This window comes from Xyrauchen texanus, chromosome 9 (assembly GCF_025860055.1).
Source record: "Xyrauchen texanus isolate HMW12.3.18 chromosome 9, RBS_HiC_50CHRs, whole genome shotgun sequence".
In the NCBI taxonomy this organism is placed as follows: Eukaryota; Metazoa; Chordata; class Actinopteri; order Cypriniformes; family Catostomidae; genus Xyrauchen; species Xyrauchen texanus.
This window is the reverse complement of record NC_068284.1, coordinates 34,028,669-34,044,585: the sequence shown is the minus strand read 5'-3', so window position 1 is coordinate 34,044,585 and position 15,917 is coordinate 34,028,669. Positions and strand designations below refer to the sequence as shown.

The following is a 15,917-nucleotide window of genomic DNA, read 5'->3' as shown; positions in this document are numbered from 1 at the left end:
GTATAATTCAGATTGTGTTTCAAACCTTATGCAACGGACCTTTTTATCTTTACATAATATCCGAATCCTCACGTGTAGCTGTATGTTTTGCATGATGCAGGTGTTTTTGATAAGCCCCACAACACACTGAACAGGGGGGTGGCTATGTGCTTGGAGGTGTGATAAGATTAAGAGTATAGTACATGTATTCTTATCACACCGGCAAGCAAAGGATTCATGTGTGACTCGACCTCCTGTTGTGGGGGGGTATGGGGGGTGTTATTCTCATTTTCCATCCCATTGAGAGATCAGTGACCCCACATCATAATAAATAGACCAAACAAATTATATTTAAACAAAACATCAATGCATTATGACTGCATAATATTTAGTGGGGTAAGTTCAATATTTATTAAATATACTCTTATGGTTCACAAGAGATATTCTGAAAAGTCCAAACGCTGTGTCAAAATTGGTGTTCAATGCAACTGCCTTGCATGTTCTGTCTTAAACACTTATTAAAAAAACATTTACACACTCTAAAGATTTTAAATTGTATGCATAACTTACTTTTTAATTGAATTATTGAATGAATACTTGGACACCACTGACATTTTACAACTTTTTTTAAACTCCTAGCATTTGAGATAGATGCATGCATTTAAAAATGTACTTGTTACACTTGACCATTTAAAATGAACTGTTTAAAAATGTGTTCTCAATTCTTAAAATAATCTTAAAGGAAATGATCATCATTTGCAATACCTGTACATGCAGAATATAGCCTGATTAAATTCTAACCTAAAATCTTGATGTAGCCTATCATTCATTTTACTGCATTAGTCATTCTAAAGAACAGCATGGCAACCATTTTTGGGTAAAACTAGAATGTTAGGGTGTATTGACAAATTAAAACATTTGTCATGAGCCTGTTTGTTTATATATTTTAAAATTGAAATGTTAAACATCTTTCTCAAATTTGGTGAATCTTTGATTGTCTTTTTAAAAAAATAAAATAAAATTGAACGTCCGCAAATATTAAAACAGCAAATTATGTTTTGTGTACAGGGGATATTTAAGGTATAATACAGGTACATCCCTACAAGCACACCCCTGGTTGACAAACCAAAGACTTACAATTTCATTGCCCACCATAAGAAAGAAATAAACAGAAAAAATATGTACACTTTATCATGTTTTAAAAGAACTAAAAAATTGTGTTCTTTATTTGGAACACCTGTATGCCTACTGATTCATGTGATTATCAAATCAGCTAATCATGTGGATGCCGTGCAATGCATAAAATCATGCAGATACGGGTCAGGATCTTTGGTTAATGTTCACCTCAACCATCAAAATAGGGAAACTATTTGTTCAGTGATTTCGACCGTGGCATGATTTTTAGTGCCAGACAGGCTGCTTTGAGTATTTTCGTAACTGCTGATCTCCTGGGATTTTCACGCACAACAGTATCTAGAGTTTACTCGTGTAGCGGAGTGTCGTGAAGTGTGACTTACCAAATTGAGTTTTTTTAGATTAGTCTGTGAAGTGAAGAAAAACCACCACAAGGTACAGAACATAAGCAAGTCTCCCTGTCCCAAGCACTCAGCTCCTACAAAGAATGGAAAAAACTAAAAACATTCACATTCAAATACAAACGTCTTGGTTACTATTCCCCGAGGGAAGGAACGAGACGTTGTGTCGAAGGAAGTGACACAAGGGGTCTTCTCGGATGCCGAATCGTACCTCTGAACCTGAGAAAAGGCCAATGTCAAGTTGGCAGACAGAATTTGCTTGCCCCACCCCGGACATACGGGTATAAAGGGAAGCGGGGCAGCGAATGCCAGTCAGGACTTTGCACTGAGGAGCCGAAAGGATGAAGCACGGCCATTACCAGTGCTAGGTCTAGTGCCGTGGCAGGAGGGACGGAGGAGGTTTCAACAGTAACCAAGACGTTCCCCTTCTGTCACTCTCTCGACGTTGTGTGAAAGGAAGTGACACAAGGGGTCCATATAAAAACGGCACGCACTGACCGTGTTAGGTGACTGTCGAAACAGGTGCAAAACAGTTATTGCGTGTTAGCGGCACCTGTACCGAGTGCACATAGCCCTCCCCAACGCCCCCTCAAAGAGTTTTGCATACCACCTTAGGTTTTCCCGCAATGAGGGGAAAAAGGTGTTACATGCTAGCATGGGAGCCCAGCAGCCAACATAAGTCGGGGAAGGCGGTCTTTCCCTGTAGGGAGCAGGAGCCCTGAGGCTAGGGTGCTGAGAGAAGACTCGAAGCACTTGTTCTGCTCCACGCACCCGGCAGGGGGTGGCTTAAAGACTGAGGAAGAGGCCTAAGGAGGCGTCTTCAGAACTCGTCAGCACCGGCGTGGCGGGCGCTGAGGCGAGACCGGAGGTAAGGTGACTGTCCGGTCTGCGAATGTCCTATTCTTTCAGGAGGGGAAGACCCTGCGGAGGCCACACCCTGCCCAGTCCAGGGGGAGGAGATGTGTGGCAAATACACCATGAGGATTGTGAAGCCGGACGTGGGATACGGCGCGGTGGTAGGTCCAGCCTAATGAAGAGGGAACTCTACAAGCACGGGGCCGAGGAAGTGGGGCTGCCTGAGGAAACGCAGGTCCGCCGAGAGGGGGACCATACCGCAGAAAAAACATCACGGGGGGTTAGCCTGAATAGGGAACTAAGCCCATGGAGCCTGACCTCAGTACAAAGCCCTGAGGCTAGCTGTGAGTTGCTCAACTGAATTCGCAGGCCAGAAGGCTAGGGAGGAAAAACATCCAGGCAGCGACGCTCAGTGGCTGACCTGGGACAGAAGGCGCACTGGATCACTTTGGTGAAGGGCGCAAGGTGCAAGCGGAACACCCAGTCGGTTGTGCCGCGTTACCGAGTTCTACCGGCTCGGACCTGACAAAACACGGGACGAGACCGACTCAACTCTCAGATTTTAAAATATGGCAAAGGTATTGGGTGTTGCCCAGCTCGCTGCTCTGCAGATGTCTGCTAGGGAGGTGCCGTGGCTCAGTGCCCACGAGGTCACCGCACTTCTAGTAGAGTGTGCTCGAACCTGCGTGGGGCGGGCACGCCCTGGGCGTGATAGGCTAAGAAAATAGCATCGACCCAGTGGGCTAGCCTCTGTTTGGAGACGGCGTTCCCTTTCCGCCATCCGGCAAAGCAGACAAAGAGCTGCTCAGAATGTCTAGAGCTCCTATCCTGCTGGGGTCCTCTCCAGGTGCCCGCGGCAGCGTGCCTGTTGCACACGGCGGCCCAACCCTGTCGAGAGGCGTCTTTGGTTACCACGACACATCTGGACACCTGCTGCAAGGGGACTCCAGCCCGCAGAAAGCAGAGGTCTGTCCAAGGGTTGAAAGTCTGAGGGCAGGCGAGGGTGATTATCACACGATGTGTGCCGTGGCGCTATGCCCATCTCGGGACTCGAGTCTGTAGCCAGTGCTGTAGTGGTCTCATATGCATCAACCCGAGCGGCGCGACCACGGCTGAGTTGCCATATGTCCCAGGAGCCTCTGGAATTGTTTTAGAGGAACCGCTGTGAGCGAGGCACCTGAGCACTGACTAGGCACGCTCGTTGGTGAGTCGCGCTGTCATTGAGACTGAGTCTAACTCCATGCCGAGAAAAGAGATGCTCTGAACCGGGGCGAGCTTGCTCTTTTCCCAGTTGACCTGAAGCCCTAAACGGCCAAGGTGCCGGAGCACCTGGTCCCTGTGAGCGCGTAATAGTTCTCTGTTTGTTGGCCATCTTGAGAACTGAAACTGTGCGTCATTGCATGGTAGAGTCAGCTTAGGTATGTTTGAATGGCCTTTGACACAAGCCCCCTGTTTGAACAGATGCCAAGTGCCCCAACTTTTCCCAAATTATGTTTTGTAAGGGGGGTGGGATTTATTGTCATAATTCACAATATAAAATGAACTCATGGACTATACAGCTATATCCACCTTTAGCACTGTTCTTTACCTCAAACACAGGTAAGATGATGATCAATTGCATTAGGGCATAATTAGACAACCATATCATGTATAATCAAATTGAATAATGCAACAAATGTGCTCTTTTTGCTCTGTATATCTCTTCTTCAGGTGAAACTGAGAGAATGCAGACTCTACAAGTTCTGGCTCTGTCTCTGCTGTCTGTGCTGGCAGTCAGCGCTCAGTCCATCAGCTCAGGAGCATGCCCACAACCTCCTGTTCAACAAAACTTTGATCCTACTAGGGTAAAAGCGTGTATTTTTTATATTTTTTTCTTCTTTTTTTATTATTATTAGTGACATATGATTAACATTAGCCACTTGGGCATGATGAATTGAAGAAGATCAAATAAATGACAATTCTAACAACAACAGCAAAATGAACAAATCCTCTAGATTGTTGTCAGTTTTAAGCATATTGGCCTTAATATGGCCTCAAAATTATCTTAGAACTTTATTGGAAACTCCATATGCAGGTTTATTTATTTATTTATTTTTTAACAATTCCCTTGGAAAAGAATCCTATTGCATAATTTCACACTGTTTTGTTATTTTATAGTATATGGGTAGATGGTACGAGATCATGAAAATTCCAGCCGCATTCCAGTTAGGAGAGTGCTCTCAGGCTACTTACACACTGAGTGACGGTATTGTGCTGGTTCGAAATGATGAGCTTCTGTAAGTTATAATAATTACAATATTGAAGAGACAAATGCTAAATTATAAGTAAACAAAGAAACTATGGTAAACAAAATATCATTCAGTAAAAAATAAAGAGTACTGTCTGGTGAGATGACTTTAACAAATGAATTGTGGTTTACTATCCAAACAGTGCTAATGGAACTATCAACTTCATTGAAGGAACTGCCAAAATTGTAGATGAATCAGAGCCTGCTAAACTGGCGGTCAGCTTTTTTGAAAGTAAGTTTTAACAAAGCAATGACTTTGACATGGCCCGAAGTTTTCCCTTCATTTGTAATAATGTGAAACAGTCTTTGATTTTACTTTTTCATGATTACTGCTGTCCAATTTCAGATGCTCCTGATGCCCCCTACTGGGTGCTGGCTACCGATTATGACAACTACACCCTGGTTTATTCTTGCTCTGATGTCCTTGGTCTCGTCCATGCTGAATTTGCCTGGATCATGAGCAGGACTCGTACACTTCCCAAGGAAACCGTCTCTGAGCTGCTAGACATTCTCAAATCCAATGATGTCAATGCCGCCAAGCTCACTGAGACTGATCAGAGACCAGAGCTGTGCAGTGGCATGCCTTAATGTTGCTATCTTGTACAATGAACAATTGGAGATGTGGTTAAATTAATAATACAATACAATATAAATGTATTAAGATTCTGGTTGTGCATCTGTGGCTTTGTTTTGTTTTTATTTCTGTTCAGTTCTTGTCTTTGTCAAGTGATATGAAAATTTGAATAACTACACAACATTTGGCAAAAAAAAAAAAAAAAAACAGAACTTGTTTTTTACTCTGGTTTCTAAGTTGCTACTGATTAGTTCAATCAAGTGTATGTATTTCTGACATTACTTATTCTTCAGACTGCTGAATGATGTTTAAATACATATGCTCCCACCCTTAGAACTGACCATGCATTATATAAGTTTAAAAATTAAATAATCAATTCATCTCTTAGCAGTGTAATTACTGGTTTTATAAAGGAGCTATTATAGAGCACAACAGAGCCCACCCACTTATTCAGCCATCTGGTTTCCGGAAGAATTTACCCATTATTTTTATCCATAGGCTTTTCATAGTATTTTCATTTTTGCTCTGCTGTACCGTAGGTAATGTAGTTGTTTACCATGAATTCCGCTATCAAACTAGATTTTTAAACAATTAAGTTAAAATAATGTAGAAGAACGGCTTTAACGGACGCATTAAAGTTAAAATTGTAGCAGAATAGTGTACAACATATATTATATTCATCTACCATTCTTAAGAGAATAAAAAAAAATGTGGCAAAACCCACACTATTGAAATTACAAATAGTAAAAACAAGTAGGCTACAAGAACAGTCCAATGTCTCCGGTCTATGACTCAGTGACTGCACATCCCTGCTCCTGACCTGGTTTCGGCACCACTGTAACAGTTAAAGGACGGTCAAGGAGGAGGCAGGAACCGGCTGAAAAGTTAATATAAAGTTTTAATGCAAAGCTCAACATAAAATACATATGCAGCATGGCCGCATCTCTCTCTCTCTCCCAAACTGGCGTCACCATCTCCCCTTTATCTCGCTCTCCCGCTGATCATCTGATTCAGGGCTAGCCGTGCACAATCACAGCCCGGCCACGCCCTCCTCCTCGTCACATAGGCCTATGCATGTAACAGTAACTAATGAACACAGGTTGTAGAAGTTTGCATAATATGGGTAAACTAAAAAATAAGCTGTGACTATTACTTTATTTAGATTGAATAATGGTCATATATTTGATAGTATTGCGTAAAGAGGGCCATCAATATTGTTATTCCTGTAATATTTGTTGGCAATCTTGAGAACTGAAACTGTGCGTTATTGCATGGTAGAGTCAGCTTAGGTGTGTTTGAATGGCCTTTGACACAAGCCCCATGTTTGAACAGATGCCAAGTGCCCCAACTTTTCCCAAATTATGTTTTGTAAGGGGGGTGGGATTTATTGTAATAATTCACAATATAAAATGAACTCATGGACTATACAGCTATATCCACCTTTAGCACTGTTCTTTACCTCAAACACAGGTAAGATGATGATCAATTGCATTAGGGCATAATTAGACAACCATATCATGTATAATCAAATTGAATAATGCAACAAATGTGCTCTTTTTGCTCTGTATATCTCTTCTTCAGGTGAAACTGAGAGAATGCAGACTCTACAAGTTCTGGCTCTGTCTCTGCTGTCTGTGCTGGCAGTCAGCGCTCAGTCCATCAGCTCAGGAGCATGCCCACAACCTCCTGTTCAACAAAACTTTGATCCTACTAGGGTAAAAGCGTGTATTTTTTATATTTTTTTCTTCTTTTTTTTATTATTATTAGTGACATATGATTAACATTAGCCACTTGGGCATGATGAATTTAAGAAGATCAAATAAATGACAATTCTAACAACAACAGCAAAATGAACAAATCCTCTAGATTGTTGTCAGTTTTAAGCATATTGGCCTTAATATGGCCTCAAAATTATCTTAGAACTTTATTGGAAACTCCATATGCAGGTTTATTTATTTATTTATTTATTAAGTCACAATTCCCTTGGAAAAGAATCCTATTGCATAATTTCACACTGTTTTGTTATTTTATAGTATATGGGCAGATGGTACGGGATCATGAAAATTCCAGCCGCATTCCAGTTAGGAGAGTGCTCTCAGGCTACTTACACACTGAGTGACGGTATTGTGCTGGTTCGAAATGATGAGCTTCTGTAAGTTATAATAATTACAATATTGAAGAGACAAATACTAAATTATAAGTAAACAAAGAAACTATGGTAAACAAAATATAATTCAGTAAAAAATAAAGAGTACTGTCTGGTGAGATGACTTTAACAAATGAATTGTGGTTTACTATCCAAACAGTGCTAATGGAACTATCAACTTCATTGAAGGAACTGCCAAAATTGTAGATGAATCAGAGCCTGCTAAACTGGCGGTCAGCTTTTTTGAAAGTAAGTTTTAACAAAGCAATGACTTTGACATGGCCCGAAGTTTTCCCTTCATTTGTAATAATGTGAAACAGTCTCTGATTTTACTTTTTCATGATTACTGCTGTCCAATTTCAGATGCTCCTGATGCCCCCTACTGGGTGCTGGCTACCGATTATGACAACTACACCCTGGTTTATTCTTGCTCTGATGTCCTTGGTCTTGTCCATGCTGAATTTGCCTGGATCATGAGCAGGACTCGTACACTTCCCAAGGAAACCGTCTCTGAGCTGCTAGACATTCTCAAATCCAATGATGTCAATGCCGCCAAGCTCACTGAGACTGATCAGAGACCAGAGCTGTGCAGTGGCATGCCTTAATGTTGCTATCTTGTACAATGAACAATTGGAGATGTGGTTAAATTAATAATACAATACAATATAAATGTATTAAGATTCTGGTTGTGCATCTGTGGCTTTGTTTTGTTTTTATTTCTGTTCAGATCTTGTCTTTGTCAAGTGATATGAAAATGTTAACACAACATTTGGCAAAAAAAACAGAACTTGTTTTTTACTCTGGTTTCTAAGTTGCTACTGATTAGTTCAATCAAGTGTATGTATTTCTGACATTACTTATTCTTCAGACTGCTGAATGATGTTTAAATACATATGCTCCCACCCTTAGAACTGACCATGCATTATATAAGTTTAAAAATTAAATAATCAATTCATCTCTTAGCAGTGTAATTACTGGTTTTATAAAGGAGCTATTATAGAGCACAACAGAGCCCACCCACTTATTCAGCCATCTGGTTTCCGGAAGAATTTACCCATTATTTTTATCCATAGGCTTTTCATAGTATTTTCATTTTTGCTCAGCTGTACCATAGGTAATGTAGTTGTTTACCATGAATTCCACTATCAAACTAGATTTTTAAACAATTAAGTTAAAATAATGCAGAAGAACGGCTTTAATGGACTCATGTTCCATCGATGAACAACCTCGGAGCTCAAGGTAGGTATGTCTGCAAAGGTTAATAATAATTATTATTGTTGAAAATCAATTAATCTATAAAAAAAATTAATGAGATTTTTACTTCTGGAACCAGACTGTTGCGTTCTATTTCATAACTGATTGAAAGAGTTTATTTTGAAACTGACCAATTTGCATTTCTTGGTTCTTGGGTAACCTGGAACAGTGGTTCTCAGCCAGGGGTCTAGGGTCCATTGGGGGTCCTTAGCAAACTCTCAGCAAAAAGGGGGCCACAAGATTACATAAGAGGTTATATTCTAACAATTAAAGGCAGATAAAATGCTAAAAACAGCTGAAACTCATCTTATTAAATATTTTATTCTATAAACACTCCCAGTTTCTGGGCAGATGGGGGGGCCTATGAATATTGTCTTGGACATTTTTGGGGGTGCTTTGGATTTAAAAAGGTTGAGAACCAATGACCTAAATGGCCGCACTTGTTGCTCTGTTGCGTGTTGGTTAAATTAGATGTTCCAAGGCAAATAAATGCATTTAAAGGAAAAAATAGGTCCTGTCACCAAGGCCAACACTGTTGCAACTGTATTGATTTTGTTGATCTAGTTGTTGGACCACTAAATAATATACTGTATGTTTAACAGACAATATGTGGTGGAACCATGTAGAACAAAGGTGGAATATGTTTGCACAGATGCCAGTATTGCCTCCATATTTGCGTGGATAACATATTGCCAGTGGTGCCAGCCACTCCAGCTCTCATATTCAATCTGAAAGAGACAATGACATTGACATCACATGAGTTTTAATTTATTCATGCCAGGTTAATACACATTTGAATTTTGAAAGCAAACTGAAATTCCAAATTAGTTTTCATATTAACACACTAAAATGTCCACTCTCATTGTCTTCTGTGAAATTATATTTGTACCAAAATACTTTACACAAATCTGTTGTCTTTTGTAGAAACAAGCGCATGACAAATGCAAAACTAAAACATAACTTTCATAATATTGGTAATGATAACATATGTACTATTTTCTATCATCCCAATAAAAAAATAAAAAAAGATTCTTGTGGTAGCTGTATAGCCTGTTATTTGCATCAATTCCCATGAGATCTGGTGCCTCTACACACTATAATAATAATAATAATAATAATCATGCCACAAGAACAAATCATAAATCAACATTTTATGTTGCAATGTTATATTATGGCATATATTGATATGTGACCCACATGAATTTCATCAGGTTGTTAACATTAACTTTGATAAAGGTAGAGACTTGTTTCTTGTTTTCAGTAGAAACATTTAAACATCCTTTGTAAAGCAAATTTGCCATAAAACGTTGACTCACTGAAAGTATAACTTTTTATTTTATTATTTCTGGTTTTCTGACAGTCAATTACAGAAGCATTGAAACCTTAATTGTAAATAAAACACCTCTTTGTGTAAAAATATTACACAACCTATGAATTGTAGCAAAAAATTACTTATATGTGTTCTTCTGTTGTATATCATTAAGTATTTAAAAAGCTACAGGGTGGTTTAGTGGCTTAAGCTTGCTCTCCTGTAACCTAAAGTGGCTGTAATCATTTGTGCAAGAATGCAAAGAGCACGCACAGACTAATCAAAAGCACTTTTGACAAATTATCAAATGTTACAGAAATGTAAACCGTTGTAGTTTAGTCTAACTTTGTTAGCATTTAATTACCTTTTCGAAATAATCCTTCAGACAAGTTTAACTTCATTCATGACGGTGGTGAACTAGCATTTTCAATTCCACTTCAATACGCATGTCAGGATAATTCATGAACATTCATATATCCTCCGCCCACTGGAACCAAATATCTCAGAAGCTGAATAAATTGTAACACTGGCCCATGGGCCTCTCAGATCCTAATCCGTCAATGATTACTGCACTTGGATTTATGATGACGACAGAAGCACGTGCATGAGACGAAACATCTAAGAGGGAGATGACAGAAGTGCCTCTGTTTATGAAAGCGTCCATTGTGCATGTGATCAGACGTGATATTCCCTGCCCACCTTCTTATTCAGAATTAGAATGAGCTTTATTGCCAAGTGTTTTCATGTATACAAGGATTTTTTTTGGTGATAGGAGAAACAAGTGCATACAGAAAATTATAGTGAGACAGAATATTAAACAAGGTAAGAGTATAAATAGACATTCAAGTGTACATAGACATACATATACATGTACAAGTGGTAATGTATATGCAAGGTAGGGATATGTACAGTTAATTAATTAAATATGTGAATTTACATATGTACATTAGATATGTACTGTATTTACATAATTCCACTATGGGGGAGTCCTGAGGCACTTTAATTGTTCATGAGGAAAATGACCTGAGGGTAAAAACTGTTCTTGTGCCTGGATGTCCTGGCACTTAGTGCTCTGTAACGCCGGTCAGAGGGTAACAGTTCAAAAAGGGGGTGGGCAGGGTATATTGGGTCCAGAGTGATTCTACCTGCACGTTTCCTCACTCTGGAGATGCACATGTCTTGGAGGGTGGGCAGGGGGGCACCAATAATCCTCTCAGCATTCCTTACTCTCCGTTGTAGTTTTCTTCTGTCTGATTTGGTGGCTGTTATAGATGTACACAGGACAGACCCAATGACGGCCAAGTAGAACTGTATCAGCAGCTCCTGTGGCAAGTTGAACTGCCTCAGATGGCTGTTTTGCGGGGGATTTCTCCTGAAGTCCACTATCATCTCCAATGTTTTGAGCATGTTCAGCTCAAGGTTGTTGTGACCGGACCAGACAGCCAGCTAATCAACCTCCCGTCTGTATGTAGACTCATCACCGTCAAGGCTGAGGCCAATGACCGTGGTGTCAACTGCAAAATTCAGGAGCTTAACAGTGGGGTCTTTTGCAGTGCAGACATTCGTATACTGGGAGAAGAGCAGTGGAGAGAGAACACATACCTGAGGAGCACCAATGCTAATAGTGATGGTCCCGGATGTCAGTTTCCCCAGTCTCACTAGCTGCTGCCAATCTGTCAGAAAGCTGGCGATCAATCGACAGATTGGGGTGGGTATGGAGAACTGGGTCAGTTTGGTTGAGAGAAGATCAGGCATGATGGTATTGAAGGCTGAATTGAAGTCCACAAATAGGATCCGTGCATAAGCCCCAGGTCTGTTGAGGTGTTGCAGGATATAATGCAGTCCCATATTGAGAGCATCATACACAGAGCTGTTTGCTCAGTAAGCAAACTGAAGGGGGTCCCGCAGGGGTCCAGTGATGTCCTTCAGGTAGGCCAAAACCAGTCACTAAAACAACATCATGACCACAGATATAGTCATTAGTAGTCATTAAGTCCTGTGATTTTGAAGCAGCAGGGAACTTCACACTGCTCCAGTGACCTATTGAAGATCTGTATGAAGATGGGGGCCAGTTGGTCAGCGCAGACTTTCAGACAGGCAGGTGAAACATTGTCTGGGCCTGAAACTTTCCTAAACTTCTGTTTCTGAAAGACCAGGCACACATCTTCCTCACAGATCATAAGTGCAAATTTAGTAGCAGGAAGGGGGAAGGAGGGGGGTTCCATGAAGTGTTGGTGTGTGTGTGTGTGTGTGTGTGAAGTGAAGATCAGAGCAGGAGAGGGGTGTGAGACTGGGCATTTTAAACCTGCAGTAAAACACATTCAGTTCATCAACAAATAGTTGACTCTCTACAGAGTGAGGGGAGGTGTCTTGTACTTAGTGATGCTTTTCAGGCCTTTCCACACAGATGCAGGATCATTGGCTGAAAATGTTTTTCAGCTTTTCAGAGTAGCTTCTTTTAGTCAATCTGACAGTGGTGTAGCAGTGGTCCAATATATTTCGTTCTCTGGTGGGGCATGTGATATGTTGTTTGTATTTTGGCAGTTCATGGGTGAGGTTAGGTTAATTAAAATCTCCCAGAATAATAATAAGTGAGCCCGGGCATTGTCTGTGATGTGATCAGCCAGTCGTTGCAACACTGCGTTCACACATGCTTGTGGCAGGATGAACACACTCACCAGAATAAACAATAAAAACTCCCACGGCGAGTAGACAGGCTTACAGTTGATGAAGAACACCTCTAAATTAGGACAGCACACCTTCAATGCTGCTTCATCTGTAGCTATACCAACTTTCGTTGATGTAAAAGCATGTTCCACCGCCTCTCGTTTTCCCTGATAACTTCGTGATGCGACCCGCTCTGAACAGCTGAAAGCCCGGCAGATGTAACGCGCTGTATGGAAAGGCTTCTTTCAGCCAGGTATCTTTGAAACACAGAGCAGTGGAGTTAGAAAAGTCATTTGTTTGAGTGAGCAGAAGCAGTTTGTCCATTTTATTGGCGAGGGAGCGGACATTCGCCAGATAAATACTCGGCAGAAGAGTCCTAAATCCTAAGAAGCCCCTGCATTGACCAATCTTCACAAGCGCACCCTTCGCGTGCGTCTTTTGGATCGCTTGTAGAGCACCACCGCAACGCCTCCAACTAAGATGTCAAACGTCAGAATAATCAAACACCAGCAAAATATTATCAGGTATGCTTTGCCGAAAATTCTGATGTTCATCCCTGGTGAAACTGATCGGGAAAGAGTGACAAAAAACATGACAAACAAACAAAAGTAACAAATTACTGGAGAGCTCCATACACAAAGCAGCCATTGGCAGCACCATCTTGCAAGAATCTGTATTCCATTTTCTGGAGCTGTGCAGGTGTGTGGGGAGAAGAGTTGCAGCTTAAGATTTTGACTGAAGACAACAGGTTGGCTTTACTTGCGACAATGCAGAACCAACCGAAACAGAAACTGTTGAATGATGACAGAAAATGTACTATTTATTTATTACCTGTGTAGGCTAATCTGGGACTAGTAGCAGCTCGTTTATCCCTGTGAATAAGGTGGATTCGGTTGCATTTTGCCTTCCTTAAAGTCTTAAGTCTTAATTAAAGCTAAGTACAGTCGCCAACAAAGCATAAGTCAGATCAAACATTTACACGCTATTTTATTTGAATGACGACTTTGATTTTGGTAGATCTGGCTCATGTTTCAATAGCCGCTGTTATTACCAGAAGCAAGTTTACCCTGCAAGTTCACCCACGGAAGTGACAACCGCAGAAGTGTGAAAAAAAGCTATTGCATGCCCTTTAGGGGGAACAGGTCATAGGTTGTGTATGTCTGAGGTCACTTACCACTGACTTATGTTTATTTATCTGTACAATTTCCAGTTTGTTTAAGCCAACTAGTCCCTTATCCTTTACCTGCCATACGTCAGAATTGGCTAAAGGAATCTCTATACAGAGTGGTTTTGGGGTTAAACCCCACATTATCCCTTTGCCTCACTGTGACTCTATAATACAGTGCACAAACAAGCCGGGCAGAAATCCCTTTTAAAAAGCTTACTCCGCAGAGATTCTTAAATTAGCGGTTTTCATGTCTTAATACTTTAGTCTCTCAATGTCTAAGCACTTTATTAGTGATTTCCGCTCTTTTTGGTTGATATGAGACTACATTCATGCAATATGTTTGTCTTTAATCATGCATCCCAACGAACACTATTCACCTTGTAAAAACCAAGCATGTTGTGGGAAGGAGTATATTTATTTAAGTGATTATTATTTATTTAGTTATGATTCATTGTAATCCACACTATAAGACACCTGGCAGAATTTTGAATAGATTAAAGCTTGTTGATTTTTTAAAACGGAAAAAGTGACAGACGTTAAAACAGCTATTGATTTCTCTCTCTCTCTCTCTCTCCCTCTCTCTCTCTCTCTCTCTCATATATATATATGCAGTGTGAGTATCCCCACACCTGCCCATCGCCTCACACCCTGGGAAACTCCAGAGAAGAATAGAGTCCATCCCCTATCCAGGAGTACGGATCCAGAGAAAAAATTGTGCGTTGATGTAAGCCCCACCAGATCCAACTGGTAATGCTCCACCTCCCTCACTAGTTCCGGCTCCTTCCCCCCCAGTGAGGTGACATTCCACGTCCCCAGAGCAAGCCTTTGCTGCCCGGGTCTGGTCCGTCGAGGCCCACGGCCTTCACTGCCGCCCATATGGGTACCTTCAATGCAGATAAAATTTTTAGCCTTCCCCACATCTGTCCCTCGACACAATCCTGAGTGCATGGTTACGTTTGTTATGTTTAAAAATAAAGGGATTTTATTTCAACAATAGATAAACAAGGTAACTCAGAATATAACAAAAATGCAAGAAACCAAGCACAGAGAATGACAACATGTGAGAACTGACAAACTAACTGGCGGAAACAAGGGCTTAAATATACATGAGAACAAACAAGGGAACAAAGAACACCTGTGGAAACAATCAGGGGAAACCCAATCATAAAATGAAACTACAAAGGACTACAAAAACAGGAAACAGGACCTAAACAAGAATTTCAACATAAAAGCACAAAAACAAAAGACAACAGGGAATATGTGACAGACATGGTCTTCTGCTGTTGTAGCCCTTCCGTCTCAAGGTTTGACGTGTCACTACAATTGTACAGAGTGGTTATCTGAGTTACTGTATCCTTTCTGTCAGCACGAATCAGTCTGGCCATTCTCCGTTGACCTCTCTCATCAACAAGGCATTTCCGTCCATAGAACTGCTGCTCAAATTTATTTTTTGTTGTAAAATCTAGAGACTGTTGTGTGTGAAAATCCCAGAAATTCAGCAGTTACAGAAATAACCAGCCCATCTGGCACCAACAATTTTGTCACAGATGAAATCACTTTAGACCAAATTTTTCCCCCATTCTGTTTTGGACATTAAATGAAGCTCCTGACCATATCTAAATATTTTATGCATTGCACTTCTGCCACATGACTGCTAATCGCATGAATAATCGCATGAATAAGTAGGTGTACAGGGATTCCTAATAAAGTGCTAAGTGAGTATATATATTCAGAATTCAGTATATATATATAGTGATATACAGTATATATTGTAACGTATGCCTTTACAAAATACTTGATTCTTAAATATTATGATTATTATTTTGAAATCTGTTTTTCAAATGAAACTATCATGTAAATAGACAAAATGCATAGAACTGTCTAAAAAGTTTGTCTTTCTAGTTTGTCTACAAAAATATTGTTGAACAAGTAAGAATTGTCACTTCAAATTACTTTTGAACCAGTAAATAATAAATAACTGCTCATTAAAAATGTAAATGAACCAAATAAAAAAAACTGAATAAAGCAGAAATTTACAATTAAGGCAATTTATATGCATTGTTACCACACGGTTTCCCGTATATTGACATTTTTAATGTCATAATAGTATTAAACATGCAATTTTATTATATGTTATATGGTA

The 15,917-nt window shown here is 40.3% G+C and overlaps 2 protein-coding genes across 2 annotated transcripts; both read left to right on the top strand.

Annotated features, from left to right (window-relative positions):
* Positions 1-4,093: 4,093 nt before the first annotated feature.
* Positions 4,094-5,244, top strand: LOC127649793 (apolipoprotein D-like). Its single transcript, XM_052135035.1, has 4 exons — positions 4,094-4,213; positions 4,527-4,645; positions 4,800-4,888; positions 5,003-5,244. The coding sequence occupies exons 1-4, from the start codon at positions 4,094-4,096 to the stop codon at positions 5,242-5,244; spliced, it is 570 nt and encodes a 189-aa protein (XP_051990995.1).
* A 1,581-nt stretch (positions 5,245-6,825) lies between these two features.
* On the top strand, positions 6,826-7,981 carry LOC127649792 (apolipoprotein D-like). The gene is made up of 4 exons (XM_052135034.1): positions 6,826-6,945; positions 7,264-7,382; positions 7,537-7,625; positions 7,740-7,981. The coding sequence occupies exons 1-4, from the start codon at positions 6,826-6,828 to the stop codon at positions 7,979-7,981; spliced, it is 570 nt and encodes a 189-aa protein (XP_051990994.1).
* Positions 7,982-15,917: the final 7,936 nt, after the last annotated feature.

Excerpts from the sequence above, each read along its gene's own strand:
- LOC127649792 (XM_052135034.1), top strand. The coding sequence starts at position 6,826 with ATGCAGACTCTACAAGTTCTGGCTCTGTCTCTGCTGTCTGTGCTGGCA. Across the intron at positions 6,946-7,263 it reads AAAACTTTGATCCTACTAGG|TATATGGGCAGATGGTACGG; the intron begins GTAAAAGCGTGT and ends GTTATTTTATAG. Across the intron at positions 7,383-7,536 it reads GTTCGAAATGATGAGCTTCT|TGCTAATGGAACTATCAACT; the intron begins GTAAGTTATAAT and ends CTATCCAAACAG.
- LOC127649793 (XM_052135035.1), top strand. The coding sequence starts at position 4,094 with ATGCAGACTCTACAAGTTCTGGCTCTGTCTCTGCTGTCTGTGCTGGCA. Across the intron at positions 4,214-4,526 it reads AAAACTTTGATCCTACTAGG|TATATGGGTAGATGGTACGA; the intron begins GTAAAAGCGTGT and ends GTTATTTTATAG. Across the intron at positions 4,889-5,002 it reads GGCGGTCAGCTTTTTTGAAA|ATGCTCCTGATGCCCCCTAC; the intron begins GTAAGTTTTAAC and ends GTCCAATTTCAG.